At 47.9% G+C, this 15,186-nt stretch overlaps 1 protein-coding gene across 2 annotated transcripts in view; it reads right to left on the bottom strand.

Annotated features, from left to right (window-relative positions):
• ARRDC1 (arrestin domain containing 1) overlaps positions 1-15,186 on the bottom strand; it is a 55,076-nt gene that overhangs the window by 23,611 nt on the left and 16,279 nt on the right. For both annotated transcript variants that reach the window (XM_081179803.1, XM_081179802.1), the window contains exon 2: positions 2,912-3,022. In XM_081179803.1, the coding sequence (XP_081035929.1) occupies positions 2,912-3,022 (111 nt within the window). The remainder of the gene's footprint in view (positions 1-2,911; positions 3,023-15,186) is intronic.

Consider the following 15,186-nt stretch of genomic DNA (forward strand, 5'->3'; position numbering starts at 1 on the left):
CCTGCAACAGCAAAGGAACACCGCCTTGTGGGGCTTGAGGATCGAAGCTGGAGCAAGATTTCGGCTCAAGGTGTACAAATAGCTTCCCCTTACCTTGCTTCAAAGTCCACAGTCAAGCAGAAGTTGCCAAGCGAGTCTGGCTGCTCCCTTCGGCCACATTTCCCATTTTTTTCAGTGCGTCATTTGAAATTCCTCTGCTCTTACACACCCTTCCCCTCCCCTCCAGTGTACATTTACTAACAAAGCACCACTGTGCAGCAGTGGCTGCTGCTGTTTTTCACCAACTAGTTTCGATGCTCAAAATTAATCTGTGCCCTTTGCAACCTGTTTGCCAGCCAGTGGAAGGCGCCAATCATTCAACCCTAGAGAGTCTCTGGAACGTGGCCAGGTCCCCTATACACCTTACACCATGGATCTGTGCCAAGTGGCTCATTAACAGAAATCTTTCAGGTGGGCAGGGGCTCTTTTCAAGAGGAGGCAGCCCCCAAAGAAAGACGCTGTTCCCACCAGGGAGGAAGCCATTGTGCCCAGAAAAGCAACTTTTTTGTACTAGTTAAATGCCCTTCCTTCTGAGGGACAGGATGTATGCAAGAAGGAGAACTTGCATTATTGCTGGGAGTATACTGGTTCTCTTTAATATGATACTGCCTTACATTGTACATGGGGCTGCCCTTGAAGGTAGCAGGGGAACTGCAGTTAGTACAGCAGGGGCCACCAACCCTCCAAGGCCCACTTGAGCGCATTTGGGGGTTTGGGAAAGTTCTGTAGGCGCCACCAGCCCAGCCACCTTTCTCTCTGCTTCTCTGAACTAGCAAGAGACAAATGATTACAGTGGTACCTCTGGATGCAAACGGGATCCATTCCAGAGCCCCGTTCACATCCTGAAGTGAATGTAACATGCAACTGCGTGCATGCGGGTTGCGTCTTGCTGCTTCTGCGCATGAGCGTGACGTCATTTTGAGCGTCTGCGCATGCGCGAGCGGCGAAACATGGAAGTAACACGTTCTGTTACTTCTGGGTTGCCGTGGAGCATAATCCGAAAATGCTTAACCTAAAGCGTATTCATCCAAGGTATGACCCTTCACCCTAAGGTCCCAGCACAGGTTACAGCATTAAAGCACAGTATTATAAGGAATTTTAAATTTAAAGCGCACAAACGTTTTGCTTTTTCCAAGAGTTCTTGTTAAAAGCTGTATACTCAGTGGAATTAATCTGAGCCTTGAAAAGCATATAGAGCCGAAAGTGGAAGTGGGAAAGGGTGTCACTCTCTCAACTTCCTCCTTCAGCTCAGGGCTTGATCTCCTTCTGCAGGGCCTGTAAAACAGAGCTATTCTGCCTGGCCTTCAATCTGAATTAGCCTGATCCTCTCTTCCCTTTTCTCTTCTATGAAGAAACCCTTTCTGGGACCCCACATTTAAATTCTTCCCTGGTCTCCTTGCTGGCCCTAGTAGGACCAGCTTGGCCAGTTAGCCCTGGTGATCATTTGATGTCTACTGCCTGGGTTCCCCCCCTGCCCAAAATGACCCCAGAATTTTTTAATTTTATTGATATTGATGCTGCATTTTACGTTGTATTATATGCTATTTTTAATCATTGTTTTATATTTGCTGTTAGCCGCCCTGAGCCTGATTTTTAAACCGGGAAGGGTGGGGTATAAATGAAATAATAATAATAATAATAATAATAATAATAATAATAATAATAATAATATGCACTTCTCAAGTGTGGTGGTGGAGAGGTAATGCCCCTCAAAACCAGTGCTTTAAAAAAAGAAGAAAAGGTGTCAGTATTCACCACGAAGCTGTTACAGCAAGTGCTACACTTTTAACATTTGGGAAAAAAAGGTGCTGGTACTGTGAAGTTAAAAAGCAATACTCACCACCAAGAGGATAGTAGGTGGGGAGTGGCTGCAAGTGAAACACCTCAAGGGCTATCACTCATGACCAAGAGGACACAGGGGAGTGGGGGACTCAAGAGATTCATGGGCACCAGAGGAAGACCCTCTTAAATACAGAACCGTGCCAATGCTCAATAGTTCCTCCGGCTTCCAATCCGTTTCCAGTCCCAAGGTTCTGGTGCTCATCTCTAAAGGAGGTGTGGGGAGCCTCTGGCCTTCCAAGAGTTTGTTGAACTGCAACTCACATCAGCTCCAGCAAGCATGGTCAGTGTGGCCAGGGATGACAGGAGTCAAAGTTCAGCAACACCTGGAGGACCATATGCTTCTTGCACTTGCTGTAAAATCCCACATGGTTTGGGACCTGCCCACTCCCATTACCAACCCACCTGCAAACCAAGGTCACCTGCCAATGCTGTATTCAGGATGCCCTGCAAGATGCAAGGCAGGTGGCAACTAGAAGGGGAAAGGCAAGAAGAGCATTTTCCACTTGTTAAGCTCTTCCCCCCTGCCAAGCAGACACCTAGTTTTACAGCATCTTCTAATAAAAGGCGAAAGGGCCAATGGCTTGACTCAATATAAGGGGAGAAGCACAATGGCCTCATAATACCAGGGTAGGGGGAAAACAGACTGTAGTTACCGATTGACCCATTGCATATCTACCCCTCCCCCCTCTTTTCTCCAAGGAGCTCAAAGCTAGCCTTACTGGTTTCCCCCCTCCTCATTTAATCCTCACAACAACCCTGTGAGGTAGGTGAGGCTGAGAGGTAGTGACTGGCCCAAGGTCACCCACCGAGCTTCATAGCCAAGTGGGGATTTGCACCCAGGTCTTCCAGGTCCTAGTCTGACACTCCAAAGGCAGAGTTAGAGACTTATGCATAGCTGTGCTTTGACTTTTACCAGCTACCAGGAAAAGAGTCTGAGACCTCTTCAGGAGACAGTACAAGTCCTTGCTGCCACACAACTGTTTCAACAACCAGACCCATCTACATCCAGAGTTTCCTCCTCCAATCATACCTTTATCAGCCATTGAAAGGGTTGTATTGAAGTACTGCTCCTCCACAGTCCACGCAGTGTCATTTATTTTGCTGGAGACCCCACAGGAACCCACACAGCTCACCTTGATAGCTGGAAAGGAGAAGAGAAGAAGAAGAGGGGAGGAGAAAATATTAGCTTTCTTGGCAAGCCAAAATAAAGAGTATCAGTATTTATCAGCATATCAACTTAGGAATCTGCCCAGTGCTGAGTAAGGCAATCAATTCTCTGAAGTTGAGGAACCTTGTGGCTCCCTAACTATGCTCTGTTAGAAGTCCAGATGTTGCTGGCACCGAGCCGTGACAGGGTGTTCTCAGTGTTTTAAAGCAGTGGTACAAATATACCCAAGGTTCCTCTAATACAGACCTGTCCAACTTTTCATACCAAGTGGACCACAATAACTGCCTTGTGGGGAGGGACAGGAGTGAGGGTCAACATTTGATGCCCCACCAGCCCTTGTGCTGCCTTCCCAAAGCTGAGTAAGTGAGGCAGCAGGCTTTGGGAAGGAGGCATGAGGCTCTGGCACGGTCCTAGAGCCCTCATGCCTCCTTCCCAAAGCCCAGCATCTCAATAACCAGGCTTTGGGAAGGCAGTGTGAGGGCAGTGGGCCATCAAATTGCCAACGGCCACCAAAAAAGTCCCCACAGGCTTTGTGCTGGGCCACCCTACCCTAATACCATGTCTGTATGCCATGTTAAGAGTGGGACAGAATGAAGAAGTTCCATATTGCCCAAAATGTTCTTCTTGTGTCCTGCCCCAAATTATGAACATACAGACTTGGCAGTGGAAGAGATTCTCTCTCTCTCTCTCTCTCTCTCTCTCTCTCTCTCTCCCCCCTCCCCTCCCCTCCCTCCCTTTCTCTTTCTCTCACACAAACAAACACGCACTGTACTTGCAACCCAAATATTAGAATACGGTATTTTTTCTCTATAAAGCAATCACCCAATTTATGATTTAGGTACGTCTCCTAGCAACGCCTTTCTCTCTTATGCTATTATTGGCGGGGGTAGGCTGGGAGGGTGGAACCAAGCAGTTTTTAGCACATATCCAATAGCAATGTCCTTCACAGTGCCCTGGCAGCTTGTTGACCCAATAGAGGGTTCTGTCAGTACCACGGGGATATTTTGTCCACGTGCCCCTGCACCCTCCAAAATCTGCTGCAGATGGGTGGTAGGGCAGAACAGCATGACTGGGGACAGAGGGAATAGGCAAAAAAAAGGCTTCCCACTGCAGTGCTGCTGACAGAATCCTCCGCTGGACCAGACAGCCATCTGTCAATAATGCCACCCATTGCAGACAAAGCTTAGTACAGCATTTCAGTTAAGCAAGGTAGGTATCTAAGCCACCAATTGTGCTCCAAACTAAGTTTGCAAACCAGCTCCAAAGTCCCAATGAATTGAATCAGCTTTTAAGTTAAGATACCCACTGCTTTCAGTGAATGCCATGTCAACTAAAAAGGATAGGAAGCTGCCTAACACAGAGTGAGACCCTTGGCCCATCAGCTCAGTTGTGTATACACTGACTGGCAACAGTTCTCTCTGGGGCTTCAGAAAGAGGGCGTTCCTAGCACTTCCTGGAGATGTCTGGGATTAAAACCGAGACCTACAGCATGCCAAGTTCACTGAGCTGCAGCTCTTCACCCACATAGCCAGGAAATGTATGCCAAGCTACACCCTCATTGCAAGGAAGCGAAAGCAGGAAGAAAACAACACAGAAATCAGTTATGAAGAAATTATGCTTTTTTTAAAAAAAAAAATCACATCCATAATTATTGTTTGCCTCTGTCTGTCTTGAGAGACGATAGAGTCTGCCTTTGGGGATGAAACCAAACCTCTGCATTAGCAGCACTAAAATGACCTCCCTGGAATGCAAGTCTGGGCAGTGTGTATGGAGGTCTTGGGCTGCCAAGATGACAAGACACCCCTCTCAGCCTCCCTGATGTGGTCCAAAGGAAAGCAGAGCGATACATTTGGCACCAGCTTGGCTGCAGAGTTGCCAGAAGGAGGTATACTAGGTGCCACCCAACCACCCAATCTTCTCCTGCAAGGCAGCAGCAGTTTAGAATCAGAGTTTTCCTTCTCCTAGTGGGGCTACCTTCCCAGGTTGGTGAGCCCCATCTGCCCCGCACTTCCCTCTACAGCAGCCTTGCTCAACCTGTGGGTCCCCAGATGTTGGTGAACTACAACTCCCATCAGCCCCAGCAAGCATGGCCAGAGCTCAGGGATTATGGGAGTTGTAATTCAACAACATCTGGGGACCCACAGGTTAAGAACCACTGCTCTACAGCATGGGTAGGCAAACTAAGGCCCGGGGGCTGGATCCGGCTCAATTGCCTTCTAAATCTGGCCCACAGACGGTCCAGGAATCAGTGTGTTTTTACATGAGTAGAATGTGTGCTTTTATTTAAAATGCATCTCTGGGTTATTTGTGGGGCATAGGAATTCGTCCACTCCCTCCCCCAAAAAATATAGTTCGGCCCCCACAAGGTCTGAGGGACAGTGGACTGGCCCCCTGCTGAAAAAGTTTGGTGACCCCTGCTCTACAGCACATGCAGAAACTGCCTTCCTGACCATTGGAGCCACTCTTGGTCTTTTTGTCCACTCAATCTTCCAGAGCCTGTCTTCATGTGCACAGGAAGACCCTAACTCACCAAGGATTTCAGACCCATCGGCTGCCCTCACCTGGTTTAGCCAGCCAGTCAAAGCCATTTCCTAGGGTGTGGCTGTTGCTACAAGCTGACAGCTTCCAGGAGCCCCAGGTGAGAGCTGAGTGCAGCGTGGGGACCAAAGGTGGGCAAACTGCCCCAGAAGAAGCACAATTTGTTCCCTACCAGAGATACTACCCCTCCCCTAACACCAGTGTTAGAAACTGGGATAGGACTGGTAGGAGCCATGGGGCTCATGGGACCTAGGTTGCTGGCGCCAAAACAAAATGTCTTTTTTTCTTCTTTTGCCCTGCTACCGGACCAGGCAGCCGTGCAGACACGCCCCCCCCCCAATGCTGCTGGGTGAACCAGGTGGTCTGCTGATTTTGCCATGTCTTTTGCTATGGCACTACTGCACAAAAAACATGATTCACCCGGCAGCGGGGGGAAACGGGATTTGTTTATTTAACTTGCTGCTGGGCTAATCAGGGGGTCTGCAGGGTAGCAGCAATTTATTTATTCATTTATGCTGCCAGGCAAATCAGAGGTTTGGTGGGGGTAGCGTGATGGCAAAAGGCACAAGGTCTTTTGCTACCGCTGTGCTCAACAGACCAGCTGATTGCAGCCAGGCAAGTGGAGGTGCCAGGCACCGAGAGTGGCGCCAGGACATTTCGATCCAGTCACAAAAGGAGGTTTTTAAAAAAGAGAACTGGAACTGATTACCAGAGTCTCCTAGGACCACAGAGGGTTGCCACATACCATAGTTGGTTCATCCAGCCCTGGCTGGCAGCAGCTGCCCAGAATCTCAGGCAGAAGTCTTTCTCAGTACCTGATCTTTCTTAGTTAGAGATGCAGGATAATTTCGAACGCTGCCTAACAACCCATACATCTCAGGTGAAGGACTATTATAAACTTGGTGAATGTTAGAATGTTGAGGTTTGCAGGAAAAAAGGGATACAGTGACATAAGGAAAAGATTAAGATGACAGAGGTTGGAAAGGAATTTTTAGAAGTTGCTAAAAAATTATGGACATTGGAATGCAGAAAGGGGGGGTATGGGGGAGTCCCGGAAAAGAGGTTTATGAAAAAATGTTACGAAATTATACGTGTTTGTATGTCTTTTTAGGTGTTTGTTTGTCTTTAAAAATTTTTGTAAAACCAATAAAAATTTTATAAAAAAACAACAACAACCCATACATCTCATTATTTTTTTGTTTGTTTGTTAAATTAATTAAATTTTTATACTGCCCTTCATTAGAGGATCACAGGATAGTTTAAATATAAAAACACAAAAATACATAGCATAGTTACAAACAAAAGCAAGAACACTTCCCAATACAGTTTAAAAGGCCATAGATTATTTAATTAGCCAAAGGCATGGGGAAAGAGGAATTGTTTTGTCTGGCACCTACAGATTAATAATTATAATTATTTTTTTTATGATTATTATTTGTACCCCGCCCATCTGGCCCATCTCTCCAACAGAGATTAAGAATACATTAAAATCTCACACATTAAAAACTTCCCTGAACAGGGCTGCATTCAGATGTCTTCTAAATGTCACGTAGTTGTTTATCTCTTTGACATCTGATGGGAGGGCGTTCCACAGGGCGGGCGCCACCACCGAGAAGGCCCTCTGCCTGGTTCCCTGTAGCTTGGCTTCTCGCAGCGAGGGAACCACCAGAAGGCCCTCTGCGTCTGGGCAGAACGATGGGGGTGGAGATGCTCCTTCAGGTATACTGGGCCGAGGCTGTTTAGGGCTTTAAAGGTCAGCACCAACACTTTGAATTGTGGTTGGATATGTAAGGAAGGTGCCAGGCAAGCCTTCTGGGGAGAGCATTCCACTAACGGGGAACCACCACAGAAAAGGCCCATTGTTGTGTTGCCAGTACTCCGGACCTCTTGTGAAAAAGGCACACAGAGTAGGGTCTCAGGGGATGATTGCAGCATCCAGGTAGGTTTCTATGTGGAGAGGGACCACATTTCAGGCTTCATAGGTCAAAATCCGCACTTTGAATTGGGCCCCAAAACTAATTGGCAGCCAGTGCAATTGGGCCAGGATTAGTATTATACAGTGGTACCTCGCAAGACAAATGCCTCGCAAGACAAAAAACGCGCAAGACGAAAGAGTTTTCTGTTTTTTGAGTCATTCCGCAAGACGAATTTCCCTAAGGGTTTGCTTCACAAGACAAAACGTCTTGCGAGTTCTTGCGAGTTTGTTTCCTTTTTCTTAAAGCTGTTAATAGCTGCTAAGCCGCTAATAGCCGCTAATAGCCGCTAAGCCGCTAATGGGCTTGCTTCGCAAGATGAAAAAACTGCAAGACGAAGAGACTCGTGGAACGGATTAATTTCGTCTTGCGAGGCACCACTGTATGCTCAAATCATCTTGCCCTGGTGAGCAACCTAGCCACCGAATTCTGCACCAGCTGAAGTTCCTAAACCATCTTCAGATGCAGCCCCCTGTATATTGCATTGCAGCAATCCAGCCTAGAGGTTACCAGAGCATAGAAAACAGAAGTTAGGCTATCCCAGCCCAGAAAGGGGCACAGCTGGACCACTAGCCAAAGCTCATTGAAGGCACTTTGCACCACCGAGATCACCTGAGCCAAGAGACAACAATAGATCCAAGCTATGTACCTGCTCCTTCAGAGGGAGTGTAACCCCCTCAAGAGCAGGCAACCTCCCTTCCATCCTGTCTAGTGAACCACCCGCTATTCCAGTCTTATCTGGGCTGAGTTTCAGTTTGTTGGCTCTCATCCAGTCCATTACTGAGGCAAGACAATGATCCAGCACATCCACTGTCTCACCTGCAGAGGTAAAGTGGAAGTAGAGCTGTGTGTCATTAGCATACTGCTGACAACATACTCTAAACCTCTGAATAACCCCACTCAGTGGTTTCATATAGATGTTAAACAGCATGAGGAATAAAATTGTACCCCACACTGAAGGCTCCACGGGGCTGAAGAACACTCCCCAAGCATCACCCTCTGGAAACAACCAGACAAGTAAGACCAGAACCACCATAAAGCAGTCCCACCTACTCCTAACTCGTACAGCTGCTCCAGAAGGATACCATGGTCAATGGTACTGAAAGCAATGAAAAAGAGAGAATGTTTTGAAGTCGTGTTGTCATCCTTCTTACAAGGAGCCATGGGGTTATCCCATGAGGTTACAACTTTTTTGAATCCACGGCTTCCTTGACCAACTACATGCTTTCTGCGGCACTCCTGTGGGGCTCAGGAGCCCAGTTATATCACCCTTTGCCAGCCGAGCTGGCAGCCTCTCACCCCTTTTCGAACACCCTCCTTTGTGGAGTGTTTCCTCAACCTCCTCTCCCCTCTCCCTGGGGGTCCTCTGGGCAGGCACTGCTGCCACCCCTGGTATCTGAGCTGCCCTCCCCACCCCAAAGAGAGGTGCCTCCTCACACTGCCCCACAGGGGCCTGGGAAGCACCCCCTGGCCACCCCCAGAGGCACTATTCACCCAGGGAGCTTGTAGCCAGGGCTGCTGTGACTAACAGCTGTGCAGGCCTTTTGGAAGCAGAGACATGAGAGGGCATCAGAGAAGGAGGGAAGGTAAGAGAGGCAGAGGCCAGTGTTGCCCATGGCACCTCTGACCATCATTCAAGGCACCCTGGGGTGCCACAGCATACTGGTTGGAAATCACTGGGCTATCCCATTTCGTTCTCAACCACCTCCATTAGTTAAGCTTCAATACTCAGCCTAACCACTACACCACACTGCCTCTCAAACAGGACTCTGGTTTTTGTTTTAATTCTGCTTGTGTATCACTTTATGTACCGTATTTCTATCCTGCTGCAACTTATAAGGGCTTCTGGGAAATCTTCTACCCAGATGCCAACCCACCCATTTCCTGCTCAGCTTCAACCACCATACACCTTGAGCCCATTTCTGGGTCTTAGGATTACAGGTGTGGGTGATGAACAGTGCCCAATTTTTGCTGCTCTCCTTTAATCTGTAAGAAAAATATCAAGTCTGGTTCCAGACTTCTGCAACCCAAATAGCATCCTATAGCCAAGATTTCCTTGATTAATTTCTCTTTTGAAGCCTATCTCTAATATACCTTCACAGGGACAGTGTGTTTTACATTGATTTACGTTATGCTGTATATTGGCATTCTCTGGCAATAAAAGGCAGCATTTAAGTAATGCCCCATCAGCACTATGCATTTTAAGCATCATCATAGCACTTTAAACAGCCCTGGCATCCTGTAAAGAATCTTGGGAACTATAGTTTGCTAACAATGCTGAGAGCACCCTCCTTTCCCCTCACAGAGCTACAGTTCCCATAGTTCCTTGGGAAGAGCAACTGGCTGTTATGAACCACACAGGTACTTGTGGCTCTTTGAAGGAAATGGGGATCTCCTAGCAGCTTTTGGCACCCTTCGTGAACTACGATTCCCAGGAATCTTTGTGGGGAAAGCCAGAGTGGTGTGACACTGCTTCAAAGTACAGTGCAGATGGTGCTCTTGTTACTATTTTGAAGTGCAGGCAAACAAACACATTTGAGCACAACATTGGAGGCAAGGGCTACAGCTCAGCGGTAGAGTGCCTGCTTTGCAGGTAGAAAGTTCCAGGTTCAATTCCCACTGGCATCTCTGGGTAAAGCTAGGAAAGTCTGCAACCTTAAACCCTGGAGAGCTGCTATCTTTTCTAGTGTAGGAAATGCTAAGCTAGAGATAGCATTGACTCAATAGGAGGCAGCTTCCGACGTTCGTTCACTTCCAGCACTAAAAAGAGCATCTGGGTTGTGGGCAGCAATGGCTCTACATCACCCACCCCTTCCAAGATGATGGAAAGCCAGCACCAGCACAAGGTGCATGAATTCACCCATTATTTTTAACCCAATGGGGTTTTATTCAGCATTCAGGCAAATAGGAGGGGGAACAAACACACGGGCCACCTGGAAATGTGGCAGGTGGCCCAACCTGGCTCAAGATGGTTTGCCAAATCAATTTGCTGCTGCTGCTGCTCACCAGAGCGGTGGGTTACATGCATGATCATAACAGCAAGCCTTGAGTCCTGTAGGATAGGCATGAGATTAGGGTTGACAGAAATGGGGGGTGGGGGTGGGGGGCGGGACACGCAGCCTTTCAAAGAGAAAGGACTGCCACGGTCAAGTCTACAGTTCCTTAGCAACAGACATAGAGACCCTTCGAGTTTGTGACGACGTCCCACCACCTCAAATGGCTATAAGCACAAAAGGGCATGGCTGGCTTGGAGCCCAGAACCAGACCACCCGCCCATCTATGTGCTAACCAGAAAGCAAACTTGAAGAGCCACAGCCATACTGTGACCCTGCTGCTCCCTGCAGATGTTATTCTGACAACACTCACATTCAGACAGGAAGGGTTACCCTCACCTGCAAGCTGGTTCTACTCCTCTGTCATCAAACACATCTAAGGCCACAGTCACACAATATGTTTAAAGCACTATGATACCACTTTAAACAGTCATGGCTTCTTTAAAATAATAGGGGTCTTCTTTCAGCACCCTTAACAAACTGTGGCTCCCAGATGTTTGGGGGGGAGGGAGTCATGACTATTTAAGGTGGTATCAAACAAGGTATGCCCCCCAAGGCAAATAAAGGAACAGGAAGAGGGGAGGAAGAGAAACTCCCTGGTAGATAGGGTACAGTATCAGTTGGTGCGTACTAGACTGGCAAGGACCCCAAAAGTTGTTGGCACCAGAACCAATGATAGGAGGATCCAGAGTCAATGAGCCAACCAATCCTAGCTTTGTCCCCATCTTCCTCCCTCCTGAGTTCTACCAGGACTAACACACTTCCGTTTGTTCCAGTTCTAGAAGGAACAGGTCCGAGCAGTTTTCTGTTTGCTCCACTGCTTTCCCTGGAAATTTTGCTCTTTAAGCACTGAATTGGAGCAAACACGAATCTGTGGAAAACCCAACTGATGTTTGCTCCAAATCAGCAGTAAAGATGGGGTCTTCCTTGGGGGAATGTGGCAGGAGAAGCAGAAGTCTGGATGAGCCCTCAGGAGGAGAAGGAAGCTGGCCACCCCCTGAGCTAGTTTGTAAGAATGGCAGGCAGGCAAGGGGTGACTCAGGGAGGACTGAGGATGTGGGGCAGTGCCCCATTCGCCTTAATGAAGCAGCCTCCAGTGCTGTAGACATACACCTGATGACATGGATTCTACTCCACAAACATTATGCCACAACACCTGTTAGTTCATAAAAAGGTGCTGTGTGACCTTCTTTCTTTTCTTTCTTTTTTTGGCAACAGCAGACTTACCACAGCAAACCCTCTGAAAGTCTTCCTCCTAGGCACTTCATTCCAAAATGAGTAATGCACTTCATACCAGCCTACAACACAAAGCAGTGGAGCAGGCTGCTCTGGATTGTGTGTAATGCCTCTGGGGAACTGTGTGGTTCCTCTGGGGCAAAGCCAGTGCAGCAGACACTCCATCCCTCCCCAAGCAAGAGGACAATGTTAGAGGGATGGAAAATGCTGATTGAAGGTCTAGTTTGCAGCTGTCTTTGGAAAGCAGGCACAGGGGGGGATCACAGAGAGCCAGAGCTCATTGTGCAAAACCAAACAGGGAGCAGACCAACTTTATACCAATTCTATGCCAGATAAGAGAACCAATCAAGCGTTTGATGTGCCACTCAGGTCTGATCCCCAAACAATCTGTTCTGCGGCTGTACCCCAAAGGCTTTTTCAAAAAGTCCTCTCAAGAGTGCTGGTTCCAAGAGTTGAATCCAATAGTTATTCCTAATGGGCATGGCTAACTTTGGTCCATTGGTCTCATTGGGTCTACTCTGAGTAGAACAAAGATTGGGTACCATCCCAAAAGACACCCTGCATAACAGGCAGTATATGTCTTGGGGTAAAATCCTAAAAAAGGCTCAGCATTGTAAAAAAAAAAAAAAGAAAAAGCTCAACAGCTTCAATCCTAAAAAACAGCTCAACAGCTCTGGGGTTAAATCCTAGAAAAAGCTCAACAACTTTAGGGTAAAATTGTAAAAAAAAAGTTCAACTTTGGTCGGCCATCACACGTTAACTTCATCAAATCTGGCCCTCTTTGAAAAAAGCTAGGGCACCCCTGTAGTGTATAAGTTATCACCCTATATATCCCCAACCTTCCACTCAAAGGAGCTCAGGGCAGGGAACATGCAATCAATAATACTGCGTACATTTGTGATTGTAAGTTGTTTGAAAACCATTTTTAATATTGTGTTTTAATGTTGTAACCCTCCCTGGGACTTTAGGGTGAAGGGCAGGTAACAAATTGTTTTTATTATTAATCTAAACACAGTTCCAGTACAGATAAAGTCTGGGAAAAACATCTACTTAAAAGGCTCACTGGAAGAGGAAGGTCTTCACCAGATACTTAACAGAATGGAACTCTAAATCAGTGTTTCCCAAACGTTTTTGGGCAACGGCACACCTGCTTACCGGGGAAAAATCTCGCGGCACACCACCATTAAAGCCCCGCCCCGTGACGTCAGCGCGCAGCGTCACGCCGGGAGGGACGCACAAAAGTGAACGTTTTTTCCCTCCCCCTTGCCGGGGTGGGAGGAGGCAGCAGAGCGAGGGCAGCTGAGGCGGCGGCGGCAGCTGAGGCGGCGGCGGCTGCGATAGCGGGCGGAGGAGGAGCCGTCGCCGGGAGTTGCTGCTGCTGCTGTTGCTGCTGCTGCCCGGACATGCCGGCCTCCTCCTCCTCCGCTGTCTCGCGCTCCTCCCTTTTGCGCGCGCTGCCCCGCCGCTCGGCACCACCACCGCGGAGCCGCCCCGGCTCGACGCGGATCCTCGCCGCCGCCGCCTCTCGCCGGCCTCCCTCCCACGGCACACCAGCCGGTGTCTCACGGCACACTAGTGTGCCGCGGAACACCGGTTGGGAAACACTGCTCTAAATCATCACAACTACCAAGGTTGCTGAGAGTCACAAGTTCTGGCTGTTGCACTCAAGTCCTGTCTGTGGGCTTCCCATAATAAGCATCTTATTGGCCACTGTGAGAACAGGATGCTGGACTAGATGGGCACTGGCCTGATCCAGCAGGGTCTCTACTTATGTTCTTAACAACAATTGGTTATAAATAAGGTGCAAGGGCCCAGGACAGTGGCATGCGTCAGTTTATATGAATGAAATAAATCTTAAGCTGCAGTCAAATGAGAGTAGAGTAGATAAAAACATGAGAAATGGCAGCTTAACAATGAGGACCCATAAAACACTCTTAAAAACACACAGCAATTTATTGTGGCACCAGCTTTGGTGGACTGGAGCCGATTAATCTAATGCACTCTTAGTTCCCTAAAAACTTGCCACTTCTTTGACAGAATAAATTGTCTAGTCCTGCAATGCCTCAATATTAAGTTGCTATTACTCAATTTTAATCAACTCATTTCTCTTTGGATGACCAGCATTCACAAGACATGGAGGGGTTTTGTGAGATTGCAATGAGCAGCCAGAAGCTTAAGATTTCACACTCACCCACTTCAAATCTCAGCAAAATAACAAACTGAAGCTGAGCACAAGGGACAGGGCACAATCGCAGAACAGATCTGCTGACCAGCTTCGATATTTGGCTTCTCTTTCTCTGCCTAAGCTCCCCCCACCTTTCAGAATCCACTGAGCAAATGGGAGAGAGATTATCTTCAAACAGCAGGACCAACACTGCAAGACACCACGGCTCCACTGACACCATTGTGCAGCTTTAACAACAAAACATTAATCCAACATGACATTAGAAGTCACAAAGGTCTAAAAGCATTGGTTCCCGAAAGGGGTGGTACTGCCCCATGGGGGACAGTAGGATTACCTTGTGGGGTGGGGAGCTAAAAGGCAAGGGGGCAGCAAAAGGGCACTGGAAATGTGACTATCAGACTTTGAAAAGCTGGTATGACTGGGTCAAGTTCATCAGTTTTGTTGAGTTAATTAAACTGAATAGTTTTAATTGAATTTTGAATAAATCTATGATTATTGGTTATTGTTTAGCACCGTATTTTTTGCTCCATAAGACGCACCTGAACGTAAGACACACCTTGTTTTTAGAGGGAGAATGCAAGAAAAAAAATATTCTTTAAAGGGAGCGCTGAACAGAGCTTGTCTGCATCCCAGGCTCTGCTCAGCGCTCCCTTTCACGAGCCGTGAAGCCCCCAAGAGCCACACACACGCTCCGCGTGGCTTTTTAAAGAGAGCACGGCTCTTGTGGGCTTTTCTGGGAGGTGGGGGAAGAGACTGAGGGGTGGCCCTCAGCCAGCAACAGCCACATGAAGCCTCTTCAGGGCAGCGGGATGAAGGCTCCCCATGCCCTGAAGAGGCTTCACGCAGCTAAGCCAAAAACTAGAACAGCAAGAGGGAGCGCTGCGCAGTGATCCCTCTTGCTGTTCTGGCTTCTGGGATAGCCACACAGCCTGCATTCACTCCATAAGACGAACACACATTTCCCCTTACTTTTTAGGAGGGGGAAAGTGTGTCTTATAGGGCAAAAAATACGGTATTTCCTTGTGTTGCTATCTTCTTTAGTGGGTCATGCAAGCTGCTATTCTGAACAATGCTTTTTATTGGGCAGAAGACACTGGGGATGAGTTTGTGGAACCAAAGAAGGGGTGGCCCAAAAATGTTTGGGAACCACTG

Source organism: Podarcis bocagei, assembly GCF_964188305.1.
Source record: "Podarcis bocagei genome assembly, chromosome: Z".
Classification (NCBI taxonomy): Eukaryota; Metazoa; Chordata; class Lepidosauria; order Squamata; family Lacertidae; genus Podarcis; species Podarcis bocagei.